This window comes from Siniperca chuatsi, linkage group LG21 (assembly GCF_020085105.1).
Source record: "Siniperca chuatsi isolate FFG_IHB_CAS linkage group LG21, ASM2008510v1, whole genome shotgun sequence".
NCBI classification, from domain to species: domain Eukaryota; kingdom Metazoa; phylum Chordata; class Actinopteri; order Centrarchiformes; family Sinipercidae; genus Siniperca; species Siniperca chuatsi.
In genome coordinates, this window is record NC_058062.1 from 23495476 (window position 1) to 23508772 (window position 13297).

The window sequence follows — 13297 nt, forward strand, 5'->3', positions numbered from 1 at the left end:
TGCAGTGGAGCAAAACAGTGGTTTAATGCACTGGATGCCTACCAAACAGACTATAAATAGACAACATTGGTCCTGCTGTTGCCTTTTTAGTAACATACATCTGAAATATTCTGGTCTATAAAATACAGTGAAAATGTGAAGAAGAACCTAGTACCAAATGTTAGGTTCCTGTCGTAAAAGAGGGCTCTTAGAAGCTAGAAAGTTTCAGGTTAAGGTTATACTCTTGAAAATTGCTGTCCAGGTTTACCATCACAGTAGATAACCTTGTGGTGGGTTTAGTTAGCTCTTGGCTTTATACAGCAGTCATAGCCCATGGCTGACTGTACTGGCCCTAGAATGTACCCACTTCTCTACAACACAGGTACTACATGGCTCTATGATATTGGGAAAAGCAGCACTCTGTCCTTATAGAAAAACTGCTGTTATTTTCCAACTTGGGTTTTATTTTATTAGCTCTGGCCATCGGTTCTATTAAAAGTAATTGCTGAGATCCGGGAACGTCACTAAAAATAAGTCCAATGTGACAACAAGCATAAGCAATCAGACAATACTACAGGTTGAAAACAAACCAACACTTTAGCCTGTCTCATCATCTGACTGCTCGAATTTCTTGCCCCATTGAACCTGCAGTATTTTTAGTGATGTTGCCACATTCCCAGATCTCAGTAATAACTTTCAGTTATGTTATCATGAACAAAAGAACCAATGTCCTGAGCTAAGAAAATAAAGCCCAATTTGTAATAAACTGTATATTCTTTTACTGCAGGGATGGGTAAGATACTATGGAAGATTTAAGATGCCTAAATAAATTTAAAAAATCAAACAAAGAAATAAAGTAAAATACAATTCACATTGTTATATATATTTCATTTTTATGTATGTATTTAATGTCATAATCAAATGAAAATATTTGTTAAAAGGACGATTATTTAGCTTTTTGCCTTTGATAACTTAATATTATTTTATTGTGACATGAATTTTCCATGCCACATAAATGCTTTACATAACAAGGAAATGCATATTTCAATGTGTATTGTATTTCTTTACTTCTGTGTTTGATTTGATTTAATTTAGGCATTTTAAATTGTCCATAGTACTGGATAGTCCTCCATGCATGCTGAATAAATGTACAATATACCAAAACAGTTGAAAATAATAACATTTAATGATGTTCAGATTCAGGAACAGTTTAGCTGTGGTAGATTGCCTCAGCAATTGATAAGTCATTGTTGTGCTTTCTTAACATTGCAGGCTAAGGCTGCAGTTGTTGGTATAGCAACAAAAACAGCAGCCTTGCACTGTACAAGCACAGTTGACTCTGGTGAACAGAGCACTTTTCGCCCCAGCTGTCCACAATGTCCACATTGATGTCCTAACTGCAGCTGCATTTAAAGGTCCAGTGTGTAGGATTTAGTGGCACCTAGTGGTGAAATTGCAGTTTGCTACCATTTGCACATTGCTCGCATCACCCTCCCCTTCCAAGCATGTAGGAAAAACTACAGTGGCAGCGAAAGTCACAAACAGCCCTATCTAGAGCCAGAGGTTTGGTTGGTCCATTCTGGGCTACTGTAGAAACATGGCAATGCAACATGACGGCCTCCGTGGAAGGGGACCCACTCCCTATGTAGATAAAAATGGCTTATTCTAAGGTAATGAAAACATAATGATTCTTATTTTCAGGTGATTATACCCTAATGAAAACATACTAATAAATATTATATTCCATTTCTGCCAATAGCTCCTCCTAAATGTTATACACTGGACCTTTAAATGCATGACATGTAGACTGTACTATGATATGATGGTTAGGTAGAAGAGGTGTTGTAAACCAATCAGAGACTGAATCTTTAATACATGCTATGAGCAGCAGCAAGTATTATTATATTATATTAGAGCTTGCAGCCCCCCACCACTCTATTGACAGTAACATACAGTTAATGATAAATTTCTATGATCGGCACAACCCTAGTACAAAAGTAATTTGTCATTATGTCTGAGCACAATGTAAGTACTGTTGTAACCTTGCAGAAAGATGTGTACAAGGTGATCAGAGAGCTGTGGTCCATTTCCACTGGAGATGAATGGGTCTAATTTGGTATGACCGGAAAATGGTGGGATTCGTAGTCTGATGCCGAAGATGCCTAAGGGATTTGTAGTCCATTTCCTGTGGACATTTCAACAGAATATCCGCTTGGTGAAAGTGAAGCTGGGACATGGTGGGATTTGTAGTCCAGTTCCACATTGAGGTTTTCCAAATGGTCGGCTTAATCCAAAATGGCCTGTAAAACCTGGATGTCATTTTTTTCTCAATATGTAAAGGTGAAGAATATTTCAATTCAGTACACGAGATACTACCATGCAACAACCACACATGGACACCCTGGGACATGTGCACTGTTCAAATACACAGAAGAGACATCTAAATAACAGCAGCTAAAGGCTGGGATACACAGGTAGCATTTGGTAGCAATTGTGAGTGGCAGTAATGCCAATCAGGGAGAAATTATATTCCGCTTAAATGCTGCGTATTTTGCAAGCAAAGATCTTAGAGTTGTTAGTAGTTTTCACAACTGTATTTGTCATGTCAGTAAAAATTTGGTTAAACTGGGGGTCCTGCATGTCCCAAACTGTCAATGTAAGGCATTCTTGCCCAATTTGATTGCTTCAAAAAGTTTGTCGAGTAACACTGCCTCAAAACAGATAGCCCCCTCACTTCCACCCCACAGTACAACATTATAACAAAGTTACATTTTCATTTACAGCAACAATAAACCTCTTTTTAATAAGCAACCTCTTTTGATAGTTCTTGATTGCCAAATGGGATATTTTTTTCCACCTGTTGGAAAGGGCTGCTTCCCTTTTTGATTAAAACCTCCAATCGCCTTCTTCTTCCATCTATTCCTCCAATATTTCTTCCTGTGCTTTGGTCATTCTCGAGTTTTCTTTCAGCATTTCTGTTTTATTCTCCTGCAAAAAAACAACAAAAAAGTTTCTTAAGCATGATCATCAACTAAACTGGATTTGAAAAGATTAGAAGAAATATAAAATATCTGCATAAGACCGAATTAGTTAACCACTGTAATTACACAGCCAAATAATATTGCACACCAAATTTCCTGGCAGCAAATTTTAAACTGCAAAACCAATCTTAAATGAATAGTTCAACATTTTTGGAAATAGGCGTATTCACTTTCAGAGTGGGATGAGGATTACATATGTAACTGCCTTAATGTGGATGTACTCCAATGTTACTGCAGAAATCCTGTTACTGAGACTTTCAAGTCTGCACACTGTTGTAACTCTACTCCAGGTGACTTTGGGACAGATTCGTGACTAGCTCAACAGAAAACAAAATATAATGTGTAAATAAACAGCTTTCGAGTTTTGGAAAGTGTTTTTTTTTTTTTTTTTACTTTAGCCAAGGGTTGTAACGGCACACAAAATCTACATTAATTAAAGATGGTGAGATGGAGGGATTTGAACAAAGTATGTACACAGAGGAAATGAGAGAAGAACGATTTAATGAAAGGGAGAAAAACTGACAGAGGAGAGAGGGGGACAGCTGTCTTCTGTTTCTGTCACCACTCCTTCTTTTTCTCCTTTGTTCAAACTAATTTCTCTCCTTCACTTCCCCTTTCTTCTTCCGCTCTTTTTCCTCCATGCTTGTTTTTTTCAGTTCTCTCCCCTGCTCCCCCATTATCGTCTTCCTATCCTCTTCTCTATCACTCTTTCTCTCCTGTGACATCTCATCACTTCAAGGACAACTACAACAAACACAACAACAGTAACCAGGGCCAGGACTTAAAAAAAAGAACACAGTAGAACACTTGTTGGACAAACCAAAATGTCTAGACCCATGTTATTGTTTGGGAGATGAGTCCATTCAGAGGGAGCTGGAGTCAGCTGTTTGAAAACAAAATGTGGAGCAGAATATTCCTCAGCGTCTGGCAAACATAGTTTACACAACAAATAGCCAAACAGTGCAGGGGAAAAAATGGTTGAAACAAGAGTATAGAAAAATAAGTGCAGTGGAGCAAAACAGTGGTTTAATGCACTGGATGCCTACCAAACAGACTATAAATAGACAACATTGGTCCTGCTGTTGCCTTTTTAGTAACATACATCTGAAATATTCTGGTCTATAAAGTACAGTGAAAATGTGAAGAAGAACCTAGTACCAAATGTTAGGTTCCTGTAAGAGAAAGAAGAGACAGTTCAGCACATTTTGTGTAGAAAGATGTGAACATTAAGCCTCCTGTTGTGTTCTCTCTGAAAAATGTAGTTAATTTAATCTGATTGTCATAAGGTTCCATGACTTTGTCCACACAGTGCATCTGAACACAAAATAAATCTTGAATTGTCAGTAAATTTTGGGTGTTTTATTTAACCTTTGTACACCTGTGGTGTTCCCTGTCAAAAATGACCAGCCATTAGAAATGAATGGGTGAGACTACAATTAGTGTATAAGTATCTTACCCAAGGACACTTTGACATGGGAGCTGGGGTAAGCCAGGATCGAACAGCCAATCTTCTCATTAGTGGACCTGCTCTAACTCTAAGCCACAGCCATTGGAACATTTTTTTCAATAACATATGGAACTTTTCTCGCAGCTCTGGTATATAAAGCTTTTTGGAGGCCTTGCTAACAATTCATTCTATGGCAGCACACTGACCAAACAATATACTGCATGTGAGGCTCTTGATCATATCTTTGATCACGACACTAGTGAGGAGGAGAGAGGCCAGGTCATTTCATGCTGGTGCATGCTGCCTGTTGCCACAGCGCCGTCTCGTCGTCATATTTTTCAAACTTTTAGCTTTCCTTTTTCTTCCAAACTTGAGTAACTTGTGTGTAAGTATAATTTAAACTGCGCTCTTCACGAAAATGAGGGTAGAAAGTGTTTTGGAATTTCTTCTCCTGCTACTCGGTCAGGGCACCGCTGCAGATCAGCTGTTTGGCCGCATTGTTTACACCAGGGAACAGCTGATCGCGCTGAAGCCGAGCGGCATGGCGCCCAGGACAACCGATGTCCCCACTGAGATCTGGAGGAGGACACACCGAGGATGCAGAGGTGGAACGAAGCGGCGAGGGAAGAGAGAGGGGTGCAGACAAAAGAGACTTAAGAACAAGAGATTTAAGCCGTGTCTGCCTTCTCTCATAATGGGCAACGTGAGATCACTGGTGAATAAAATGGACGAGCTAACGGCGTTAGCCCGGAGTCAGACGGAGTTCCGTGAGTGTAGTTTGATGTGCTTCTCAGAGACATGGCTACACCAGGATATCCCGGACCATAACGTTTCCATCGACGGCTTTCTGACTGTTCGGGCCGACAGGGATCACACCGGGAGCGGTAAGCGGAAAGGCGGCGGGCTTGCTGTTCTAGTTAACAACAGATGGTGTAACCCTGTTCACGTGACCATCAAGCAGAGTATCTGTAGCCCGGACATTGAACTGTTAGCTGTGGGACTCCGGCCATTTTATCTGCCACGTGAATTCTCACATGCCATTGTTGTGGCTGTTTACACCCCCTCTGCTAAACCTGCATCAAGACTCATCCCCCCAAAAAGCACCACAGAGCGCCACAGGAAGTCATTCCTGCCTGTGGCCATCAAAGTCATTTAACTCCTCCCTCTAAGTGTCAGTCTATATGACCCTAAGTCATTAAACTGGACATTGATCATTACATCTATGCAATACTAAAATAATAATTGTGCAATATACTCTTTTCAGTTTAAAATTCCCTATTTATTGATATTGATATTTATTCATACCTCTATTACTGCTGTGCAATATCCTCCGTCTCATTATAAATAAGCTACACTTAACTTGACAGATCATGCACTATTACTTTATACCATATTATTATCATCAACGGTAAACCCACTTGTACGTCACACTTATTTTAATTTTATACTTATACCCACTTGGTACTTAATTTATCTGACCTGTATTACAGTGTATTATATTTTTGCCTAGTACTTCTGTTCCTGTGTGCACTGACGTGACAGTGAGCTGCTGTAACAAAAGAGTTTCCCCTCTGGGATCAATACAGTTTTTCTGATTCTGATTCTGAACACAACAGGTGTTATTTTGTCCCACTATTTAAACATTTTAAATGGTTTCAAAACAAATGTCCTTGTTAAACTTTGACACAAAGTAGTCTGTGATAAATGGCACAATATGTTTCATCAGAGTATTTGTTATAGTCAAAGGAATCCATATATTATGCTTTTTTTTTTACATAAAAACGAGATCAATGAGGCCTACAGGCCATAAATAGCAAATAGAAGTTCAAAACTTGTAAAGTCACAAGAACTTGTTGACAAAAAGATCTAACACAACAGTAGGTGATAATATATCTATTATTATGAATTTATAATTAGTTATAATGGGGCTGTCATTTTGGACGGGGAACACAGAATTAATTAACATGAAACAAATACAACTGGAGGGTTAAAAGGGAGCTTAGTGTCTGAAATTCTTACTGTGAAAATCATAGCGCTCAAATGTGGTCAATAAGAAAAAATGAAGATTACTCCTACACTTTACTGTAAGTAGAAGTAAGTTGCTTGATAAATGTGTCTTATTCTTCAATTTTAGTAAAGAACTTTTTTAAAGTTAGTTCTTTAGAGTTATTCTTAGAAGGTTGATATATGCAGGTAGTCAAGGTCCAGCTATCAATGGTGAGAGCAACTGTCGGGGGAGATAAACAGTGTCAACACACGATGTCCAGTGGCTATAACTTACCGGGAAATCAAAACATCATGAAGATCTAAATGACATGGGAGGTTCCTCCAGCTCTGATTTCTTATTTGTGTTCACCACACCAGTGACACTCGCTATAAGACATAGACCTAATTACAGTGTGTTAGGCTCTTTTTAATCACATTTTTTCACTGCCTTTGTAATTACTTATTTTGGTAAGTGCTATATAAATAAACAGTATTATTATTATTATTATAATATCATTATTTAACTATTTTATGACTACTTCTCAAGTTGCAAAATGTGCAACATTTGTCACCAAATATTCACTAAAAATAAGAGAACTAAACTTCTAAAACTGTCAATACAGTGTTGTGTATATGTTTACCTGTTAGAGTGGTTCAGGGTAGGCCTGTCTTGGGTCGTAGGTCATGTCGGAGATGTAGGGCTCATGGAGGTCAGGGTCTAGCGGCAGGGTGTCCAGAGGCAGATCAGCATAGCCATAGGGAGGGTAAGAGCCATCTAACTCTGAAACACAGACACAGAGCAGAGACAGAGATAACCTGATCAGCCAAATATCTTTTACAGATGTACTAATAGCAATCTTTTCATCTCACTCTCTGAAAGAAACCAAATAAATATGTCAAACTATTTCTTTTAAAAAAGCATTTAATAAAACACAAGTCAGTCAGACAAAGAAACCCTCTCAGAAATAAAATAAAATGGGCTACTTTTATGATGACTGGACATGTTTGACGCAACTAAGGTACAATGTGAACTTAAAATTGACACCTCCAAGCAGGTGGAAGTCATCCTTATTAACTGTTGCCAGGGCAGAATGATTGGAAGATGGGAAAGACTAAGAAGAAAATTCCCCTTAATATTTATACTGGGAGCACATTGCCTGTGTGAAACACATCCCTGTACATTTATGATGACACTGACATACTGATACTATAGTGTTGTAGTTACCATTACTTGAATTAGACAAGGGCACAGAGAGTGATTGTATGCTGCGTTCACAGGAGATGGGACTTTTCATTGTCACCGCCTGGTTGCTTGTAACAGAAACTTTTAACTGTTATAGTGTTGACTTCAGAAGATTCAGACATCCTCACCTTAGTAAAAAAAAACATCAAAGTACAAATGAAACGATCAATAAATATTGTTGAATTATTAATAAGGTACTGGACAAACGCATTATATCATATGTTACCTAGTCCGCACTTGAATTAACCTAAATTACTTTCTCTTTTTTAATAAAAACTTCCACTGTAGGTCTACATTTTCATCACTATAGGCTTTTCTCCTAAATTATCCTAATGCTGCACAACTAGTCACAATGTAGCAATTAGTGTTGACTTCAAACTTACATTCTGGTGCAAGAGAACAAAATTTATGAAATCAAATTTTTAATTTTCTAGCTAAAACTAAACTTATCCACATTTGTCCAGGTTTTCCATATTTACCAGGACACATGTGAACACTGGTTATTGACTTTGTTCTGAAGCATTCTGTGGGCACTAAAGCTCAAAATGTTAAGGTGGATGTTGAATGGAGGGGTATATGGAAGGTGTAACTGAGAGACACAAGGATACTGAATAAATGAGTTAATTTGGCTCCAATAACTGCACTATGAAATCAGCACCTTCAATTGACCTCCATTACAACTACTGATAGCTGTGTTCGTGTGCACTACTACTACTGCAGTGGAGATCCTGGCTTAAAATAGAACCAATGCCCTTCTCAATCTCACACACACACACACACACACACACACACAGAGAGAGACATACACTTGGGATGAAGACTAAAACGTTAATTAAAGATGGTGAGATGGAGGGATTTGCACAAAGTATGTACACAGAGGAAATGAGAGAAGAAGAACGATTTAGTGAAAGGGAGAAAAACTGACAGGAGAGAGGGGGCTAGCTGTCTTCTGTTTCTGTCACCACTCCTTCTTTTTCTCCTTTGTTCAAACTAATTTCTCTCCTTCACTTCCCCTTTCTTCTTCTGCTCTCTTTCCTCCATGCTTGTTTTTTTCAGTTCTCTCCCCTGCTCCCCCATTATCGTCTTCCTATCCTCTTCTCTATCACTCTTTTTGCCTCTCATTTCTTCCTGCCCTGTCCTCCATTACGTATTATAATTTTTAGATAATAAATATAAATAGCTGTAGGTCTGATGTATAAAGCAGTAATACACGGCATTTTGATATAAATGAAATATATTTTGTTACTTTCTGTGTTGCCATATTGTATTGATATAACACAACATTGATGAATTCTATTGTATAGTCAGCACATAAAAGCTTTTTATATTTAGTAGTTTAAACAGCCACTAACCATTTTAACCTGCATCCAAAGACAAGACTGAATTTGTGTAATTCACATAAATACTAGTGATCAGTGGTGGTATGTTGAAAATATTACCCAAGGAAGTAAGTCAGCTTGGTATGGATATCGATATAATCTCTTATAATCTTAAGATTATATCTCCATATGATCACATAAAGATATCATAGTTACTTGCTTTAACAAACCAGAATAAACAATTGCCGTTACTGGGGTAATGCTTCTCATTTGTGCTTATATCCCATTCTTTGGGAACAATAGCATTTACAAGGCTTTTGTGGACTACAAAACAACATGAGGTGCAATTTATGTTTTCTCTCCAAGTGCATACTCCTATGAGGGGACATCTCCAACAATGTAACTGCACTCAGCAAGAAAAAACAATGCTGTTCCCTTTCTTCTTATCATCTAAAGAATAAACACATTGTTTAAGGTTTTCAGACAGACCCAATTGCGTATAAATATTACAATTAATTGGATATTAACACAGTGCTCATTTTACTTCAAACAAAGTTGAATATTTTGAAATGTTTTAATTGGATTTGAAAATTTGAATAATACCCAGAATGTATAGAAGATGTGGAAGATTTTGATGTTTGAATGGAGTTTCTAGCTGAAAGTATGAATGAGTAGTTAGGAGTTGAAAAAGTAGGTAAATGTGGAAATTTTGAACATTCCATCTATCCACCAATCAGAACAGAGGAATAAACTGCTTTGATTGTTGATTGATTGTGTAATCAGTCAATCAACCTCAGGTGTGTGTCTAGACAGACAGATAATCCCTGTCAAAAGAGCACTCGAACAAGACACCTCATTAAAAAACTGCAGGACGTATCGTTGAAATGACCACACCAACAGCATCCTTAGGCTTTTCTGAACGTCTACATATAATTGTATGGATAAAGTTTTAAAAAAGTGACCGTTACTGCGATTTTAAAAACTGGCACTCTCTAGATTGGTCCAGAAATGTTGGCTCATTTAACATGGCATTTAATATGGCAGTTGCTTGTCTCGCTTGTTTTGTCACTTGGGAGCTCACCAAGCCAAATGTAAGTCTGTTTGAGTTCATAGTTACATGTCTGTGACCAGAATCCATTTTCCTACATTTTGATCTATAAATAATGTATGTGGAATGACATTTGTGGGAAGAGGAGCAAGTTAAAGAGACATTTTTAGGAATATTGTTTTCCTCCTCTGCACTCTAGCGATGATGTCACGCACTCTAACTCTGAATATTTCATCAAAACTTTACATCAAACAAAGTTGAATATTTTGAAAAGATTTAATGGGATTTGAAATAATACCCAGAATGTACAGAATATGTGGAACATTTTGTTATATGAATTGAGCTTCTAGCTGAAAGTATGAATGAGTAGTTAAGAGTTGAAAAAAGTGGGTAAATGTGGACATTTTGAACATTTCATCTATTCATTTGAATGCGAAAAATGTCCTGGAAAACGTTCAATATTTTGGAAAGTTTAAAAAAAGATATGAATGAAAAAAGTAATAGCACACCATTCCTAATTGCGCTGAATAGTTTAATGTTTGAATGAAGTTTCTATGTTGAAAAATGTGGAAGTAGTTAAGTTGCAAAAAAGTGGGCGGAATAATAATAATAATAATTACAGAAGCAATTTCTGAAGTAATTGCGGGTGTGAATACTGGCTGCTAAATGATACATGTTGAATAATACCAGTAACATATGAAAAATGTGGAATATTTTAAGGTTTGTTGAAAAGCTGAAGCCAAACTGAATTGCTGGTTTTAAAAGTTGAATAATACCAATAATGTATGAAAAATGTGGAATATTAAAAGGTTTTTTGAAAAAGCTGACGCTAAACTGAATTGCTGGCTTTAAAAGTTGAATAATACCAATAATGTATGAAAGATGTGGAACACCATAAGGTTTGAAAGGCGTTTTGTTCAAAAAGTATGAATGAAAAGATAAGGTAGAAAATAGCTCACTCAAAGAGTAAATGTAATTTAAGAGGTGAACATTTTGAAAGAGAGCGAGAGACAGACAAAGAGAACGTCTTTCTGCAGTCTTAATCAACTAACAATTGACTCAAGTTGGTGGAAAACTGAGGCATGTCTTGTGCAGACTACCATAATTGGTAAGTTATTGTGACAATAACTATATGATCACCATCACACAAATTTGCAATCTTATTTGTGTGTTGATTTTTCTTCTGAACAAAAATATGTAGATATATATCATTAAATTAAAATTTCTATATTTTCAAATCAGCTGAGCTGCACAATTTTTCTATGTACCCCCTGGTAACTGCAGAAGTCCCCTTGAGGTACAATTACCAATGGTTGTGAATCACTGGCTTACAGGACCAAAGGTAGAAAATAGCTGAATTATAGCATAAATGTCATTAAAGAGCTGAGCATTTTGTTATTTGAATGGTTTCTGTAGCTAAATGGATGCAAGAGTAGCAGAAATAGAGTTTATTGAAGAGAGAGAGACAGAAGGACAGAGAGACAGACAGAAAGAGGTAGTGTGTGTGTGTGTGTGTGTGTGTGTGTGTGTGTGTGTGTGTTTGAATTTGACTCATCAATAAAGTTGAGGGGAAAAAAGCAGCCAGCCATGCATACAGTATAAGACTTCTATAAAGTCAGTCACAGTTAGCTTTGTCCATTTCTGCCCAGCGACTGCTGAGTCACTGGTTGCTATGGTGATTGAGGCATGAAAGTCCCCATTTAAAAAATGTAGGTTGTATCGTTAAAATGACCACACAGAGAGCACCCCAAGTCTTTGCCGAACATGTAGAAAGTTAAAAAAAAAGTTTTAAAAGTCCCCACATTTGTGTTTTTGTTCAAGAGCACAGAAATGATGTGGTATTTGTGTATGAAGACTGAAAATTGTGGACATAAGAGCAAGTTAAAGAGAACATTTTAAGAAGATTTTACAGCTGCCCTGCACTCTATCCATGATGTCACCCACTCTAGCTCTGAACATTCCACCCATTACACACCCATTATAAACTCAGAAAAGGATTTCTGAAGAAATTGCGGGTGTGAATGCTGGCTGTTGAAAGGCTGACACTAAACTGCATTGCTGGCTTTAAAAGTTGAACAATACCAATAAGATTTAGAATATTCTAAGGTCTGTTGATAAGCTGAAGCTGAACTGGATTGCTGGCTTTAAAAGTTGAATAATATCAATAATGAATGACAGATGTGGAACATCATAAGGTTTGAATGGAGTTTTTCGCAAAAAAGTATGAATGAGAAGATACAAGTTGAAAAATGCATGAAAAACTATAGCAATGAATAAGAATAGTTTAGAAAGTGGGAATGACTTGAAGGATGCAAAATATAGTGTAAGCTGAGAGCTGAACTGCATGACTTGACTAATAGCTGGGAACTAAACTGCACTGCTAGCTTAAGTTTGTGTGAAGATGTAGCTGAAGGAGTATGAAGACTTGGAAACATGGGAAAGGGTCTAATTAGTGTGAATAGGACTAGGAGTTGAATATACCTAATATTGCATGACAAGATGTGGAACATTTTAAGGTTGGAATGGAGTTTCTATCTGAAAGTATGAATGAGCATGAAGATTTGAAAAATGCTTGCAAAAGTGTCATCTCAATCAACTGTGTGTTGACATCAAAGGTTGCCATGGTGATGGTAATTGTTGTGTGTCACGCCTGGCTGAGACAGTTCATTTCATAGAGATTTTAGCTGAGGTGCACCTCCTATACTCCTGCTTCTAGCGAACAGACAATAACTCTTATCACCTAACTTAAGATTCCCTAAGAGAGAGGAGATCCTCCTGAAGAGGTTGTGTGTGTTGTGTCAAAAATGAGATCAAGTTAGATATGGCCCCCGTTTCTGCTTCCCTCCTGAAAATTCTGGTCTCATTTAATATGGTAGGTCTAAGTGGTATAAGTCTATATGGCAGTTGGCTGGCACTGCTGTCACATTGAAACTGACTGTGCCAACTGTGTGAGTTTGTTTGACTCCATAGTTACATGTCACATTACTTCAAACAAAGTTGAAGTAAAGTTTTAATGGGATTTGAAAAGTTGAATAATACCTAGAATGTATGAAAGATGTAGAACAGTTTGATATTTGAATGGTGTTTATAGCTGAAAGTATAAATGAGTAGTTATTAATTGAATAAGCATGGGGTGCTTTCAGCATTCACACCCAATAAGGCTGAGGAATAGCAATAGTGTGCCTTGTGCTCCGCACTTCAGGCACACCAACTAGAGAATTTCTGGAGAAATTT

The 13297-nt window shown here is 37.3% G+C and overlaps 1 protein-coding gene across 2 annotated transcripts in view; it reads right to left on the minus strand.

The window, feature by feature from the left end:
• Window positions 1-2464: 2464 nt before the first annotated feature.
• Window positions 2465-13297, minus strand: part of LOC122869537 (junction plakoglobin-like) — a 187435-nt gene continuing 176602 nt past the window's right edge. For both annotated transcript variants that reach the window (XM_044182659.1, XM_044182658.1), the window contains 2 exons: window positions 7095-7234; window positions 2465-2967 (listed from right to left, as the gene is read on the minus strand). In XM_044182659.1, coding sequence (XP_044038594.1) covers window positions 7098-7234 — 137 coding nt within the window. In that variant the 3' untranslated portion in view covers window positions 2465-2967; window positions 7095-7097. The remainder of the gene's footprint in view (window positions 2968-7094; window positions 7235-13297) is intronic.